Genomic DNA, 13,296 nt, shown 5'->3' with positions numbered 1-13,296 from the left:
GAATGAATGACAGGTACACTAGCAGGACCTGACCTAGGTCAGTGGCCATAAACCTACCATCAATAAAAGTTGTTACAAAAAGACCCATTTTGAAATATACAAAAATAGAAGCAAAAAAACCACAAGCTAAAGCTGAAAAATAATACCTTAAAATAATCTTCATTTTTATTTGTTGATAATTCAAAAAGACATTTCATTCTCATTAAAAGTTGAAGAAAGTTATTTTGGTACAAACAATGTGATGGATCCCCTTAGTCTAGCCTTAAATTCAGTTTGTATCAACAGCTGAAGAGCAGGTCCCACAGACACGTGCAGAGAAGAAACCAGTACTTGCTCTCCCTTGTTACCCCAGGCTTGCTCTGCACGCCACTTGAACTGCTTTGGCCCAAAGGCGGTATACAGAGTAGGCGCGACACCTGCCTGCCAAGACGAAGAGCAGGCGAGCGCTAAGAACTTTGGCTACAGGAAAGAGCGGTGTGGTGTGGACTTGCCGCTGGCCATGGGAGTCACCGCAAGTTCCGGGCAGGACAGGGAGTGACCAGCTCCGCTGGCTGGATAGTGCGAGGCATAAGGAGGCCAGAAGAGCGACAGGGTTCTCAATCAGGAGGCTACAGCAGACCAGGACAGAGACACAGAACCGACTAATGTCTGTTATGTCAGCAGGGGACCCTAGCTAGACCTGTTTTCCTTAGCTTTAGGCTGGGATCCTTCAGTCATTAGCTTAAAAAAAAAAAAAACAAAAAAAAAAAAAAAACAAAAAACCTTCAGACAGGATCTCTCTATATGGTCCTGGCTGTCAAGTAATATATTATATAGACCAGGCTGGCCTCGAACTCAGAGATCTACCTGCTTCTGCCTCCCGAGTGCTGGGATTACAGGTAAACCCCTGTGGTCACTGTAAGTGGAAGGGGTAGGTATTTCTTCTATTACAGATCCATCCCACATTGAATCAATTTACCCACTAAGTCTGTAGACTAGACAAAGTTATCAAAACACCAGAATAATCCCACTATATTTATGAAGTGAAGTCATTGCTGCTGAACTTTCAGTGCTTAAATTCCACTTAATTAGTCTCTATTTACTCCCTATCACATGATCCTTTATTTAAATTTTCTACACCATTTTCCACTCCCGGCAGGTTTCATATAAAAGCTGTCCTTCAGAAATCACTTACACAAACATTCTTATCTCTGGCTCTGCTTCAGGAGAACTGACCTAAGGCGCCTGTTGACTATTTGAAAGAAGCAACATGTTTTTGGATTTCCAGCAATGCCATTGATTCTTCAGTACAAACCACTATAGCTCTGTCTTGGTTCATAGGAACTTCTTCCAGAGCTGTGCACTGAGGAGTCCCAGGAACACACACTAAACACCTTCTGTTCTTTGTCCCGGCTGTCACCATCTCAAGAGTGGCTAGAGCAACAGCTGTCACACAAGGAACCCCAAACTTTTTAAAGCAAAACAAAAACCTGACCAAGCTCCAGGGGCGGGGAGGTGTTCAGTACTAGCAGCAATCTTTCCTTGCTCTGCATGGATGCCACAAGGAACTGGCAGCTGGGGCTGGCCGGAAAGGCCCCGAGAGGGCGGCAGTGTAAGTGGTTGGAACACGATATCAAGTATGTTCAGATAACCTGAGATTAGAAAATATTTAATACTGAGTTCTTTTTCTAATTGTAAGACTAAAAATACTTGATTCATTCCTTCATTGGAATACCAGTGATTTTATAATGTCAATCAGGGTGAAATAATTCCCTAAAAATTTCATTTGAGGGGTTGGGGGTCCTGATGTGGTAGTGGGCACCATTAATTCTAACACTAGGAGGCAGAGACAGGAAGATCCCCTTGAGCTTGAGGTCAGCCTGGTCTACAAAACAAGGTCCAGGCCAGCCAGGGGTACATAATGAGACCCTGTCTTTAAAACTGTTTTAAAACATTTAAAATTTTTTGTTTGAGTTTTAAAAGTATAAATTAACCAATTTAATTCTAATGGTTGATTGACGTAAGGGGAGAGAGCCTGGAGGCAGTGGCTGAAGAGGGGCAGCTGTAGTCACAGTTCTAGTCCTACGATAGGAAGCACACCATCACATTTAGAAAACATAAGCGCTTCTTAAATCTGGATGGCAAATTCGGTTCTGTGTTATTATTTGTATTTTCTTTTGTATTTCTGAAGTTTTATTCAGACTGTACTGTGCTCTGGTGGCGAGAGATAACATGACTGTGAGAGACTACGTCAGCAATTCTCAAGCTTAACCTGTGATTCAGAGCTTGAGGTGAGCTCGTCATCTCTCCGGCCCACTTTCACAAAACACCAGGGAGGGAGCCGCCTGGCAGGGACAGTATCAGGGTCTGTAACTCTGACTCATCAACCTATGTCGCCCACAAACGAGAATCGAGAAACAAAGCCAGAAAAGGTACCGTGACACAGCACCAGCCTAGGAGAAACAGCAGCAGAAGGCAGCCTTGGCTAACGTTTTTGTGAATCACCTGGGAGACGGAAGAGAGGACCAGGAGATTTGCGGGTGACACACCTCAGAGGAGGCGTGACAGGTAAAGTGCATGTAACAACCTGGAGAAGTTATCAAGAAAGTAGAAGAGGAAATCTAATAAGGACAGTATTATTGAAAAAAAACAAAAAGGAAAAACAGAGTCCAGAAGACAAGCATCAGTTGCCCAACAGTTTTATTGTACGATCAGTACAATGACGTCAAGCAAAGAGCTGAAGCCAGGCTATATAAAGCTAACTATGTGAGCTCAGCCAAGTTTAAGCTTCCTGTGTCTCCCTGGTTCACCTAAAACAGAGATCGTCATGGTAGAATTCATAAGCACATGGTGAACAGCAACCAGCTACAGGCTAAGAGCAGGGCAGGGCTTTGCAGTATGTATCTTAGCATCTCTTCTGTGCTAGGAGAAAATCTTCCCTTAAGGCTCAAGGGCTTATTGTGGCTCAAAGTTCAGGGGTCCAGTTCTTCATGGTGGGAAACCAAGGCGGCAGCCAACTAGAAAGAACTCACACTCGTGTTTAGCTACCTTCTCCATTTTACACAGCTAATCCTCTTCTAGGAAATGGATCCACCCACCATCAAGACAGGTCTTCCCACATCAACTAACACAATCAAGACAATCCCGTTCCGATATCCTCAAGAGGGTACATTTAACCTAGACAATCCTTCACAGGTGTACCCTTCCTCCCAGGTGATTCTAGAAACTTCAAGTTGATAATGCTAACCATCTCCATATATATAAATGTTCATGAAAGACATAATATAGGGATTTCAGTGGAACTGGAAATCAACGAGACTCAAGTAAAAAATAATGACAAACCCAAAGATCTGCACACAGCAATTTGAGGTACCATCATACTCAATGTTGTCAAGTGAGGGCAGTGCCAGGCATTCAGTAGAAAAACCACCATTCAATGGCTAATGTTTAATAGAATAGGCTTTTCAAATGTATAATGGGGAAGCTGAGACACAGGAACTCCCAGATGTCCTCAGCAGCAGCTTCATGTGACCTGTCCCAGCTCTGGATCGCTCCCATCACAGCTAAGAATGATGGATGTGATGACTCACTAATTTTCCCCATGAGACTTCACTGAAGTGTGGCTCTTTTCTATTTTCCACCAATACTTCTATCTGCCCCCTGGGGCTTGGTGAATTTCAAAATTTGTGCTGTCACATTCTGTTCTCTTCAGCCTGAGGACAGCCCTGTATGCGGATAATGCTGTGCTCTGTAAGTGAATTCATCCCAGATACCTGATTCTAAGGGGCCAACAGTAGAATTTTGCACTTACTTGCTACAAACTATACTTCATTTGGTTTCACAAAGGGTAAACTTTAAAAATGTAATAGAGGAGCCAGGCGGTGGTGGCGCACACCTTTAATCCCAGCACTCGGGAGGCAGAGGCAGGTGGATCTCTGTGAGTTTGAGGCCAGCCTGGTCTCCAAAGTGAGTTCCAGGAAAGGCGCAAAGCTACACAGAGAAACCCTGTCTCAAAAAACAAACAAACAAACAAACAAACAAACAAACAAAAACAAACAACAGCAACAACAACAAAAAAGTGCAATAGAGGTAAGGCAAATGGTTTAAAGATAACTAAGCACAATATTTTAACTAGCTGGGCTGGTTACAGGATCTACATAACACAGTCAGGTCCAGGGATCTTACTCAATTCTCAAACAGCTATGGATGCCTCTAGTTAATGAAAGCTGATCACGGACAAGAGTGAACTTGACGATCCAGAGGAAATGAGCACAAACTAAGTCTTTTCAATAAACATCCACGGCACAAGTTTTGAATGTACACAGAATCATCCAATCTGGAATAAGCTCATCACAGATGAGGGCAGTCCTACTGAAACAGGAAGTTAGAGCTACAGTTGGAGACACGGGATCTCTATTTTTCATGATACCACTATGAGAAAAACAGGCAAAAATAGCAACAGAGCAGAAATCATACAAATCTTTTTATCTGAAGGGTAACAAATTAAATATAATCTGGTAGCTCACCCTACCTAAAATCAGGTAATTCTGATTTTAATAAACACATGTATTTTTATTAAAAAACTATATTAGTTAAATATTCAAATGTCCTCTCTTTCATGTCAAATTAACATAAGATCATAAAAATGAGTAATACAGCTCACAAATCTTTGTATAAATATTCCTATAGACTCTTCCACTTGAAATGTATACCATTAAAATAATCCCATCTATCAATCTTGTAAATCTCTTAAGTCACACTCTTTAGACATCTTGAGTGCATCCAAATACGTGAACTGCCTAGTGTGTTCATTTCATGCACTGTGATCATTACAATGTAAGTTCCTAAGACCATACTCAAAAGCACCCCAAGTGCTTCGTGTTTTTACTCATCAGGACTGTTTTGAATGGCTCTTGTAACTAATCTCATTTAAATGACATCCATAAACCAAACAGAGGGACTGATTAAGTGGCAACATCAGAAATCCATTAGAAGATTCCACAATAAACACAGCAGAGACCCTAAGTGATCAGCCACACATTAGAGAAGTCCTAAACATTCTTTCAGATGGCTACTTTTAGGTCCTTTAAAACATAGGTTTCTCTTAAAGCAACTGAATATGTTAAATTCTATGTGAAATGCAGCTCCAGTGCTGTATGTAAAGGAAAACACGCTATGATGAAATTAGTGGGACTAGCAGTCTAATTAGTGAGGACTCTAAAATATTTTATATTTTAAATGGAGCCTGTTTACCTTCCACTTTACAGTCAGTTAAATATTTAATATTGTTGAACAGACATGCCTGGGCCCTGATAAAATGAGTACCTACTTTGTAACACTACTATCAGTCAATTATATAGCAATGGGTGCAATAAAAAATAAACTTTAGTTTTGAAATTTTTATTATTTTGAGTTTACAAAATTCCTCAGAGAGACTATCTCTGTATTTATTTATTTAGACTATCTCTACTATTTATTTAGCCAGGGTCAGAATGACAAACTAGCAGAACGCTTCACAACTTTGTAAGCCGTTAGGTACTTCATATCCAAGTGTTGGTGTTAAGGTACTCCAGGCAGAAAGCAAAGGATGCTACCTCTACTCCAAGACTGTAAATGCCCCTCAGGACCAACTTTTTCACCAGAGAGAAGAGACATCACACACACTGTGTCTGTGCTCTTTGCTTAGAGGTAAAGGACCTGAGATCCAAGTGCACTCAGAGTCTTAAATCCATGTTACAATTTGAAGGCTGAAAAACAATGATTTAGGCATTTAGAAGTTTAAAAGCTAATAGATTAAGTCTGAAGGATATATAAGAACAAAATAATAAAAAGACGAAATCAGCAATTACTGAAACGAAAGGAACGTAACAAAAGTAGTTTTGAGTAGAACAAGACTATAAGCTGGGTATGGTGGTCCATGTCTTTAATCCTTTCACTGGGAGGCAGAGGCAGCAGATCTCTCTGAGTGCAAGGTCAGCCTGATCTACATGGCTAGTCCCAGGACAGCGGGGCTATATAGAAACAAAAACAAAAAGACAAACAACAACAATAAAATCAGGAATAAAAGTGGGGCCATTATTTACCTTATATTCTGGGATTACATCCATATGGTTACTACACATCATCCTTTTTGTGTATCTTTATGTGCACATGTTTACAACTGTGTGGGTGCATGTGTTTGTGCATGTGCTGGTTGAGGTCCAAGGCTGAGGTTGGTAGTCTTCCTTGGTTGCTCTCCACCTTATTCATTGAGGCAGGGTCTCTCAACTGAGCTGAGGATTTACCAGCTTGCTCTAGGCCTTTCAAGGGCTGGAATCACAGGTAAGCTATCATATCTATTTATACAGGGGTTGGGGAATCTCAACTCTGCTTCTCATGCTTGGGTGACAAAATGTTACAATCACTGAGCCATCTCCCTAACCACATACTATCCTTTTACATATTGTGTGTGCGCGCGCGCGTGCGTCAGCCAGTGTGCAAGTGTCTGTGTGTGCTGATACACAGTCATGCTTGAAAATGTTTATTTACTAATTCATTTATTTATTAAGAGAGGCTCTCACAGGCTTGGAGCTTGCCTTGTAGACTAGGATAGCTGGCCAGGAAGTTCCACTGATCTAGCTGTATCTCCAAGTACTGGGTAGCAAGCACACACCACTATACACGGTGTTCTTCTGGACTCTGGGGACTGAGCTCAGGTCCTGGCTCTTGTGAGGTGAACGCTTCACTCAGCTGCCCCTCCTGGCCCTGTCACTGGATTTCATTTGTGACTACTTGCTACTAATTTTTGTATCAAGGTCTTTTTTTGTATCCTAGTCATAGAAAAATACTAAACTTTAAAATTTCCTTTCATCATGCAGTTTTTGATGAAAAATAGTGTCTGTACTTTTCCTTATTTAAACAGTATTTTTCCTTAATGTGCTATTCAAAACTTTTTTAAAACATAAAACAACCGCTTTATTGAATTGTTTCATATTTATTGCTCATAAAAGTCAACAGTCATTTCTGTCAATGTTCCCCTATGTGCAATATATATTTCAACTGCAGTAGCCTTAAATGTTTTACTTGGTTTTCAGCCATCTATCTGATTATAATGTGCCTTTCCTTTTCTGTTTATCATGCCTGAGATGCACTGGGCTATTGGTGATTTCACGGTACTACATCAAATACAGGGACTTTTCTGGTGTTATCTCATCATGTAAGTTTTCTGTTTTACGTTCCCCACCTTTGAGACTCTGGCTGCTGATATATGATGCTGCCTCTTCTCAGGGTGGTCATTCTGGTCTCAGAATTCCCAATTATTGTCTTGTTTTGCTCAGTTCCCTTTTAAAATACTTGAAAATATTTATGGCAGTTATTTTATAATCATTCCATGCTAATTCCGTCATCTCAAGTGCATATTTATTAATTTTCTTGCTTCTTTCTGTGTCCAGTAACTGTCTGCTGACGGATTAATCTTTTCAAGGCATTGCTCGCTGTCTCCCAAATACCCATCTTCTTTATTTCTAAAGTTGTCTTGCTAGAGAAAGACGCTTCAAAATACTGTAAATGATGAGCTAGGTTCTTTCCTTTGTCACGTTTTATCCCTCCGTCCTTTCCTCTGGTTGAGCTGGGGTCACTACACAGAGCAGGCTTCTCTCCAACCTCGGTCCTTCTGCGCAGCCTCCCCAGTACCGGGTCACAGGTGTGCACCGCCTCCCCCAGAGGCAAGCTTCCACTCTTCACGGCCTCCGGTCAGCCTCTGCAGGACCGGTAGCTTCCCAAAGGACGAGCGAGCCATTCTACTGCACATGCTGCAGACAGGCTCCTGTCTAGTCCGCAGCACCACTGCAGGCTCAGGTAGGTGACTCAGGTACTCAGCTCACAGACTTCTCAGGGCCGCTGTGTGCCCAGAGCTTGTGAGTCTCTCCAGGTCTACTGCTCTCCCTGTGCCAGGGCTAGTGGGGGATAAATCCCACGAGGGACTTTTTGTTTTGTTTCTATCATATCTCAGCTTCCCTTTGGTCCTTTTCTCTCTGTCCTTTGACCTGCTCTGCTAACTGTTCTTATTCTAGAAATTTCTCTCAGAAACTCAGAATTATTTAGCAAAAAAAGAACTCAAACCAGAAATTCATTCTTCTAATGCAGTTCAGTGTTCTTTCCATGACACAGCATCTGTTACTGGGATCTACTGGGCTCAAAAGTTTCAAGCTGCTCAACGCTTGGCGTGTGTGTTGTGCCTGCAGAACTTAAGCTTCTAGGCGATCTACTGCCTGCATTTTCTTTCCCAACTGAAACCAGTCCACAGCTAAAGCCTAAAATGCCTCATGTTGAGAGATTTCATTTGCTTAAGTTATCCCTGATCCAACACTCCAACCACACAAAATGAAATTATCCACACGATAACTTAAGAAAGGCAAGAGGAACTAAGCCCCTACGCTCCTTAGTTCACGGGGCCACAGAGCTTGCCCTCCTTGTCCACTAGCTCAGCTTCTGAAGAGGAGCAGAGGCTTGGCCTCCACAGATGCTCCTTCTAACTCGAGTGCCTTGAAGTTGATGCTATCGGCCTCATTCCTCAACCCACAAAATATCTATTAATTCATATTTACAAGGTATTAGTCATTTTAAAAATAAATTTTGCATGGTTTTATCACCTTTTGAAAAAGATTTATCTTTGGTGTATGTGTGCACCTGAGTATGTGTACCACGTATGTGCAGAGGCCAGAAGAGGGTGCTAAACCCTCTAGAATTGGAGCTACAGGTGATTGTGAGTCATCACTTAGGTGCTGGGAACAGAACCTGGGTCCTCTGTGAGAGCAGCTAGTGATCTTACCCCCAATCCCCCTTTGCCCTTTACTACCTTTTAAGGAAAGGGGAGCTTTGAGCAGGAGGAATGGGAAAGGCTGGCTTATAGAGCAGGCTTTTAAGAAAGTATATTTAATTCACGGTAGGAGAGAGATGACCAATCAGAGCCGAAGGGCTCATGCCCCTGATTCTCCCACCTGTGCAGCTGGATGTATTCTCGGGGTCTGTTGAGCAGGTGAAGGAACCGGTCCATGATCTTGTTCTTTCCTACACCCTGCAATTACATAAACAAACGTCTTAGGAGGAAAAGCATTCGACAAGCATCAAGAAGGGAAATTCGGATTGAATGGGTATGCCTCCAGTGCCATGGGAGGCAGACCCTTGCTGGCTTTTCTAACAACTGTATTTGCAGAGCTCAGCACAGCACTGATATAAATAAGGCACCCAAATTAGCATTTGTCAAATGAACGAACGAATGGAGATAGAAGAGGTGAAAATCCTGGGAAAACATAATCAGGGACCAGGCTTATAGGAATGCCGATAATGGGCTGGCGGGAAGTTATGGGCTGATAAAAGCTGTACATGCTTCCTGAATGACCCAACTCAGCTGCTGCAGATTCAAGGTTATCAAAGCTGAATGACCAGACTGACAAATTCACTAAGGTCAGAATAATGGGTCACTTTGTCTTTTAGGAAACTTAGTACCTAGCTGGATATCACCCTCCAAATTTAAGCTTTTCACAGAAGCACACAGAAGGAAAATCACGTTTGCTTATTTGCATGTCAATTACAACCGTGGGAGCTTTAAATGGCATGCTGGAATAAACACACAATGTAAAATAGAATCAGATGATTAAAATGTTTGTGTTAAAATGTTCAGCTCTTTTAATTTCGGTGATCGCAGAGAAAAGCAAGTATCACAGATGCCCTGTAACACCAGTGACAGGAAGATCTGAAAGTGGTGAAACACAAAAAGCCATTGGTAGCTCCTCGTCCCCATCAGCCCCTCCCACTTCCCATCAGCCACTGCTCCACAGCCTGGAGGCTCCTGCAGGGCAGGGCTGCAGATGCAGGGTAAGATGCTCAGTTGCTCCAGAGCAGCTCCTTGTGGTGCCTTTAACCCCAGTCATACCTACATGTCTTTGCGTGCCCGGCATACAATGTATGTATTCCACCACTCAATACAAGACTCTTAGAATATTTTTGATATGCCCCCCCCCATTTCCCTTAACCTTATTCAAAATGCCCTAGGCCTTTGCGGTCTCAATATATAAAACATGTATTTTTTCTTCCTTCCTTTCCTTCTTCCTTCTTATCTGATTATCACTCCATGAGTTCACAGGCTCACAGTATCGTCCTGGATGAACTAGGTATGATGGTACATAGGATATAGGCCCTAGTTATGCTTCAGCATACAGTTTACTAGGAAAAACAAATAGGATGTAATATACATAATATTGATAAATTATAAAGTGCTCTTTAAGCTTGTTAAAAGCAGAATGTGGGATGGGACATGGTGGTGAATGCCTTTGGTCCCAGAACTAGGGAGGCAGAGGCGGGCAGATCTCTGTGAGTTCAAGGCCAGCCTTGTCTACATAACTAGTTCTAGGACAACCAGCCAGTATTATGATCAATCCACATGAGTCTATTTAATGTGTAATAGGGATTTATTAAGATATAAATTGAGGAAATACATTCATGAATACAAGTAAATAGCTGAAGTTATCCTCTGTTCTGACCGGGACAAAATCAACCTGGCAGGACCAAATCCACCTGGTGGGACCAAATTCTCCTGGTGGGACCAAATTCTCCTGGTGGGACCAAATCCACCTGGTGGGACCGAATCCACCTGGCAGTTTGATCAGAGCAGGAAGCAGGCAGCAGGGAGGAGGGGCTCGTGACCCCTTCCTCCCTTTCAAGGGGTCACGTACAACAGCAAGAAGCACCGCCTCCTTCTGGTCCTTTAGCCTAAGGTCATGGGCAGAGCAAATACCACTACATTCCCCCTTTTTGTCTAAATAAGAAGGTTCTAAACTTAATGCAAACTATAAACAATAAGAATGATTCTCAAGTATTGTCTAGGAAAAACAAAAGGGTAATAACAAACAAAAATTGAACTACAACAAGAATATCATCAAACAAGACAGACATGCTAAACGTCCAAAAATGTCCAGATCATAGGTAAATGGCAAGTTACCGAGATTACTCCAATAGCTATCCTATCCTGAAGAGTCTAACTCTAGTACTAACATGTTCCAGCTAAGATACAAGACTGTATGTAACTGCAACATTCTAGTCTTCAACTCCATCAATACAAAACTGTATTTGTTGTAGTGTGTGTGTGTGTGTGTGTGTGTGTGTGTGTGTGTGTGTGTGTGTGTATTTCTACTCTTTGAGGTATTTTGTATATTGACACAAGTGTAAAATTGTATTTGTTCTACCTCTGTTTAGGATATTTTGTATAGGTTATTTAAGTAGATAGGACTTACAGAACTGTAGTCACTCATGCTTGTCATTTCTACAGTTATGTTAGTTAGGTTCTCCAAATTTACAGAAACATATGTCAGATGGACAGGTAATCTTCAAACACTTCATAGACCTAGAGAATGTGGCATTTAAATGTTTTGATAACTTAGAATTCTGTTGACATGAGACACGATTGCTTCTGGCAGCACCAATCTACTCCCAAGACAATGTTGGGCTGGAAGGTGACCCAAAGGTTCCTGTTGTTTATCCCATGGTACCAAATGTCTATGTGGAAAAGGGGAGGCCCAAGCTCATTCATGGAGAGACTGCTCTGCTCTGCCTGGAACTTCAATGAGAACCTCAGTATGAGTGATTCAGGCTTCCCTGTCAGTTTCTGCTGGGTGACTCTAAGTGCCCAGTTTGATGTCATCTTCTAAATGCTGATTGTCATTCCAAGAAACCTTGCCAAAGGAGAGGCGTTCTCAATGAACGCTTCTAGCTGGGTGCCTCAATGGGACTTCTCTAGGCAGTTTTTTGGGGAACCCCAGAATCTGATGTTACGTCTTGCTTGCCCCATTAATTGGGCTGCTGCAGTTGTTTCTGCTGGAGGGTCAAGTATCTGGTTTGCTAATGCTCTTGCTGTCTGCTGCTCCTCTCCACTACACCTGATCTTTATTCTTCTACATTGGCTTACTACACCCTTATGAACTCACTCAAAGCTCAAGGCTCAGCTTTCACACGTCATTCCTAGACAGTACAGAACACAAGGGAACACTGTTAGATTCCTTGTGAATGTGGCTATATGAGGCATCCAAGATGCTTTAAGATTCAACCAAAGGCTTGGGAAGGCCCATCACATGTGAGATTTGATTTAAAATACCATAGGATTAGGAGGTACAGGGAAGGAGGAAGCAGGGGATGTCCTAGTCGAGAGAGCAGTGTGAGGGGAGACTTGTGGGTACAGTGATCCAGAGAGGTCTGCAAGAAGTCACTGCAGGAGTGAGGAAGGAGCTGTAAGGAACAGGCTGTCTAGGGAGGTGGCCTCTTCTGTGGCAGAGCCTTGGCAACCAAGTCTGCATTGTTTCCAAGAGCAGCCACCGAGGCTGGGAGGTGATGGGATCAGATGTCCCGTTCTGGAAAACCAGGCTGCAGGAATGGCAGAGAGAAAGAAGAGACAGCAAAGGGACAGAGTTTGGAAACTCTTAACAGAACTCAAGCATCTGATGATGGGTTAAGCTAAGGAGCAGAGAGAAATCTAGAGATGTAAGAGACAGCGAGGCAGTGGAATAACATCGCAGTGAGCTGGAGGGGACGGAGATGAAGAAATCAATCTCTGTCCTGGTGGAGAGTGGTAAGGCCAGGCCATGTACCGAGAAAGAACTGGGGGAGGAAAGGCGGGTCTGCCGGGGAAGGGAGGGGAGTTTACAAGGACAGTTTAATTTTGGATGTGTTTATTTTGAAGTGCTTGTTTCCCACATCTGTTTCTTCCTCTTCAGTTCCCCGTCTCGGCCCTAGAGCTGCGCATCCTCCTGGGCTGCTGGAAAGGGTCCCACCTCCACCCTCAGCATAGAACAGCCTGCCTCCCCCCCCCCCCCCCCCGTTTGTTTAGCTCCTTTTCTATCAGATCTCATTGGGTCACTTCCTTCCTACTTCACGTGAAGACGCTCTCAGTTCCTTCGAGGAAATGCTGAAAGAATACTCTAGGAAGGAATTGCTGTAAATATCCTGAGCAAGATGAAACAATTACAGATGTTTGTTCCTTCTAATCATAGTCTTTGCCTAAGACAGAAAATCCTCAGGGTTACTTTAATTGAATAAGTACATAAATAATGTCTAATTTTTCCGTTATAAAAAATTGCATATACTCCCTTTCTCACTGGGAAATGGAGAAAATGAGACACTACTCAATGTTCTGTTAATATTTTCATATTATCCCTGTGTATATTTATCTGTACTTACTAGCTACTATTCTATAAATGCAACTTGTCTCTTAATAAAATGAACATAACTCTTACACAGGTGTAGAGATTCTATTTAGTGGGTGGAACTTTTTAAATAGGAGAAGGAATT

The 13,296-nt window shown here is 42.5% G+C and overlaps 1 protein-coding gene across 1 annotated transcript in view; it reads right to left on the bottom strand.

Annotated features, from left to right (window-relative positions):
• Positions 1-13,296, bottom strand: part of Vwa8 (von Willebrand factor A domain containing 8) — a 340,258-nt gene that overhangs the window by 151,105 nt on the left and 175,857 nt on the right. Inside the window, exon 21 of the mRNA XM_006989556.4 lies at positions 8,958-9,034. Coding sequence (XP_006989618.1) covers positions 8,958-9,034 — 77 coding nt within the window. The remainder of the gene's footprint in view (positions 1-8,957; positions 9,035-13,296) is intronic.

This window comes from Peromyscus maniculatus, chromosome 9 (assembly GCF_049852395.1).
Source record: "Peromyscus maniculatus bairdii isolate BWxNUB_F1_BW_parent chromosome 9, HU_Pman_BW_mat_3.1, whole genome shotgun sequence".
Classification (NCBI taxonomy): domain Eukaryota; kingdom Metazoa; phylum Chordata; class Mammalia; order Rodentia; family Cricetidae; genus Peromyscus; species Peromyscus maniculatus.
This window is presented reverse-complemented; position numbering and strand designations above follow the sequence as displayed.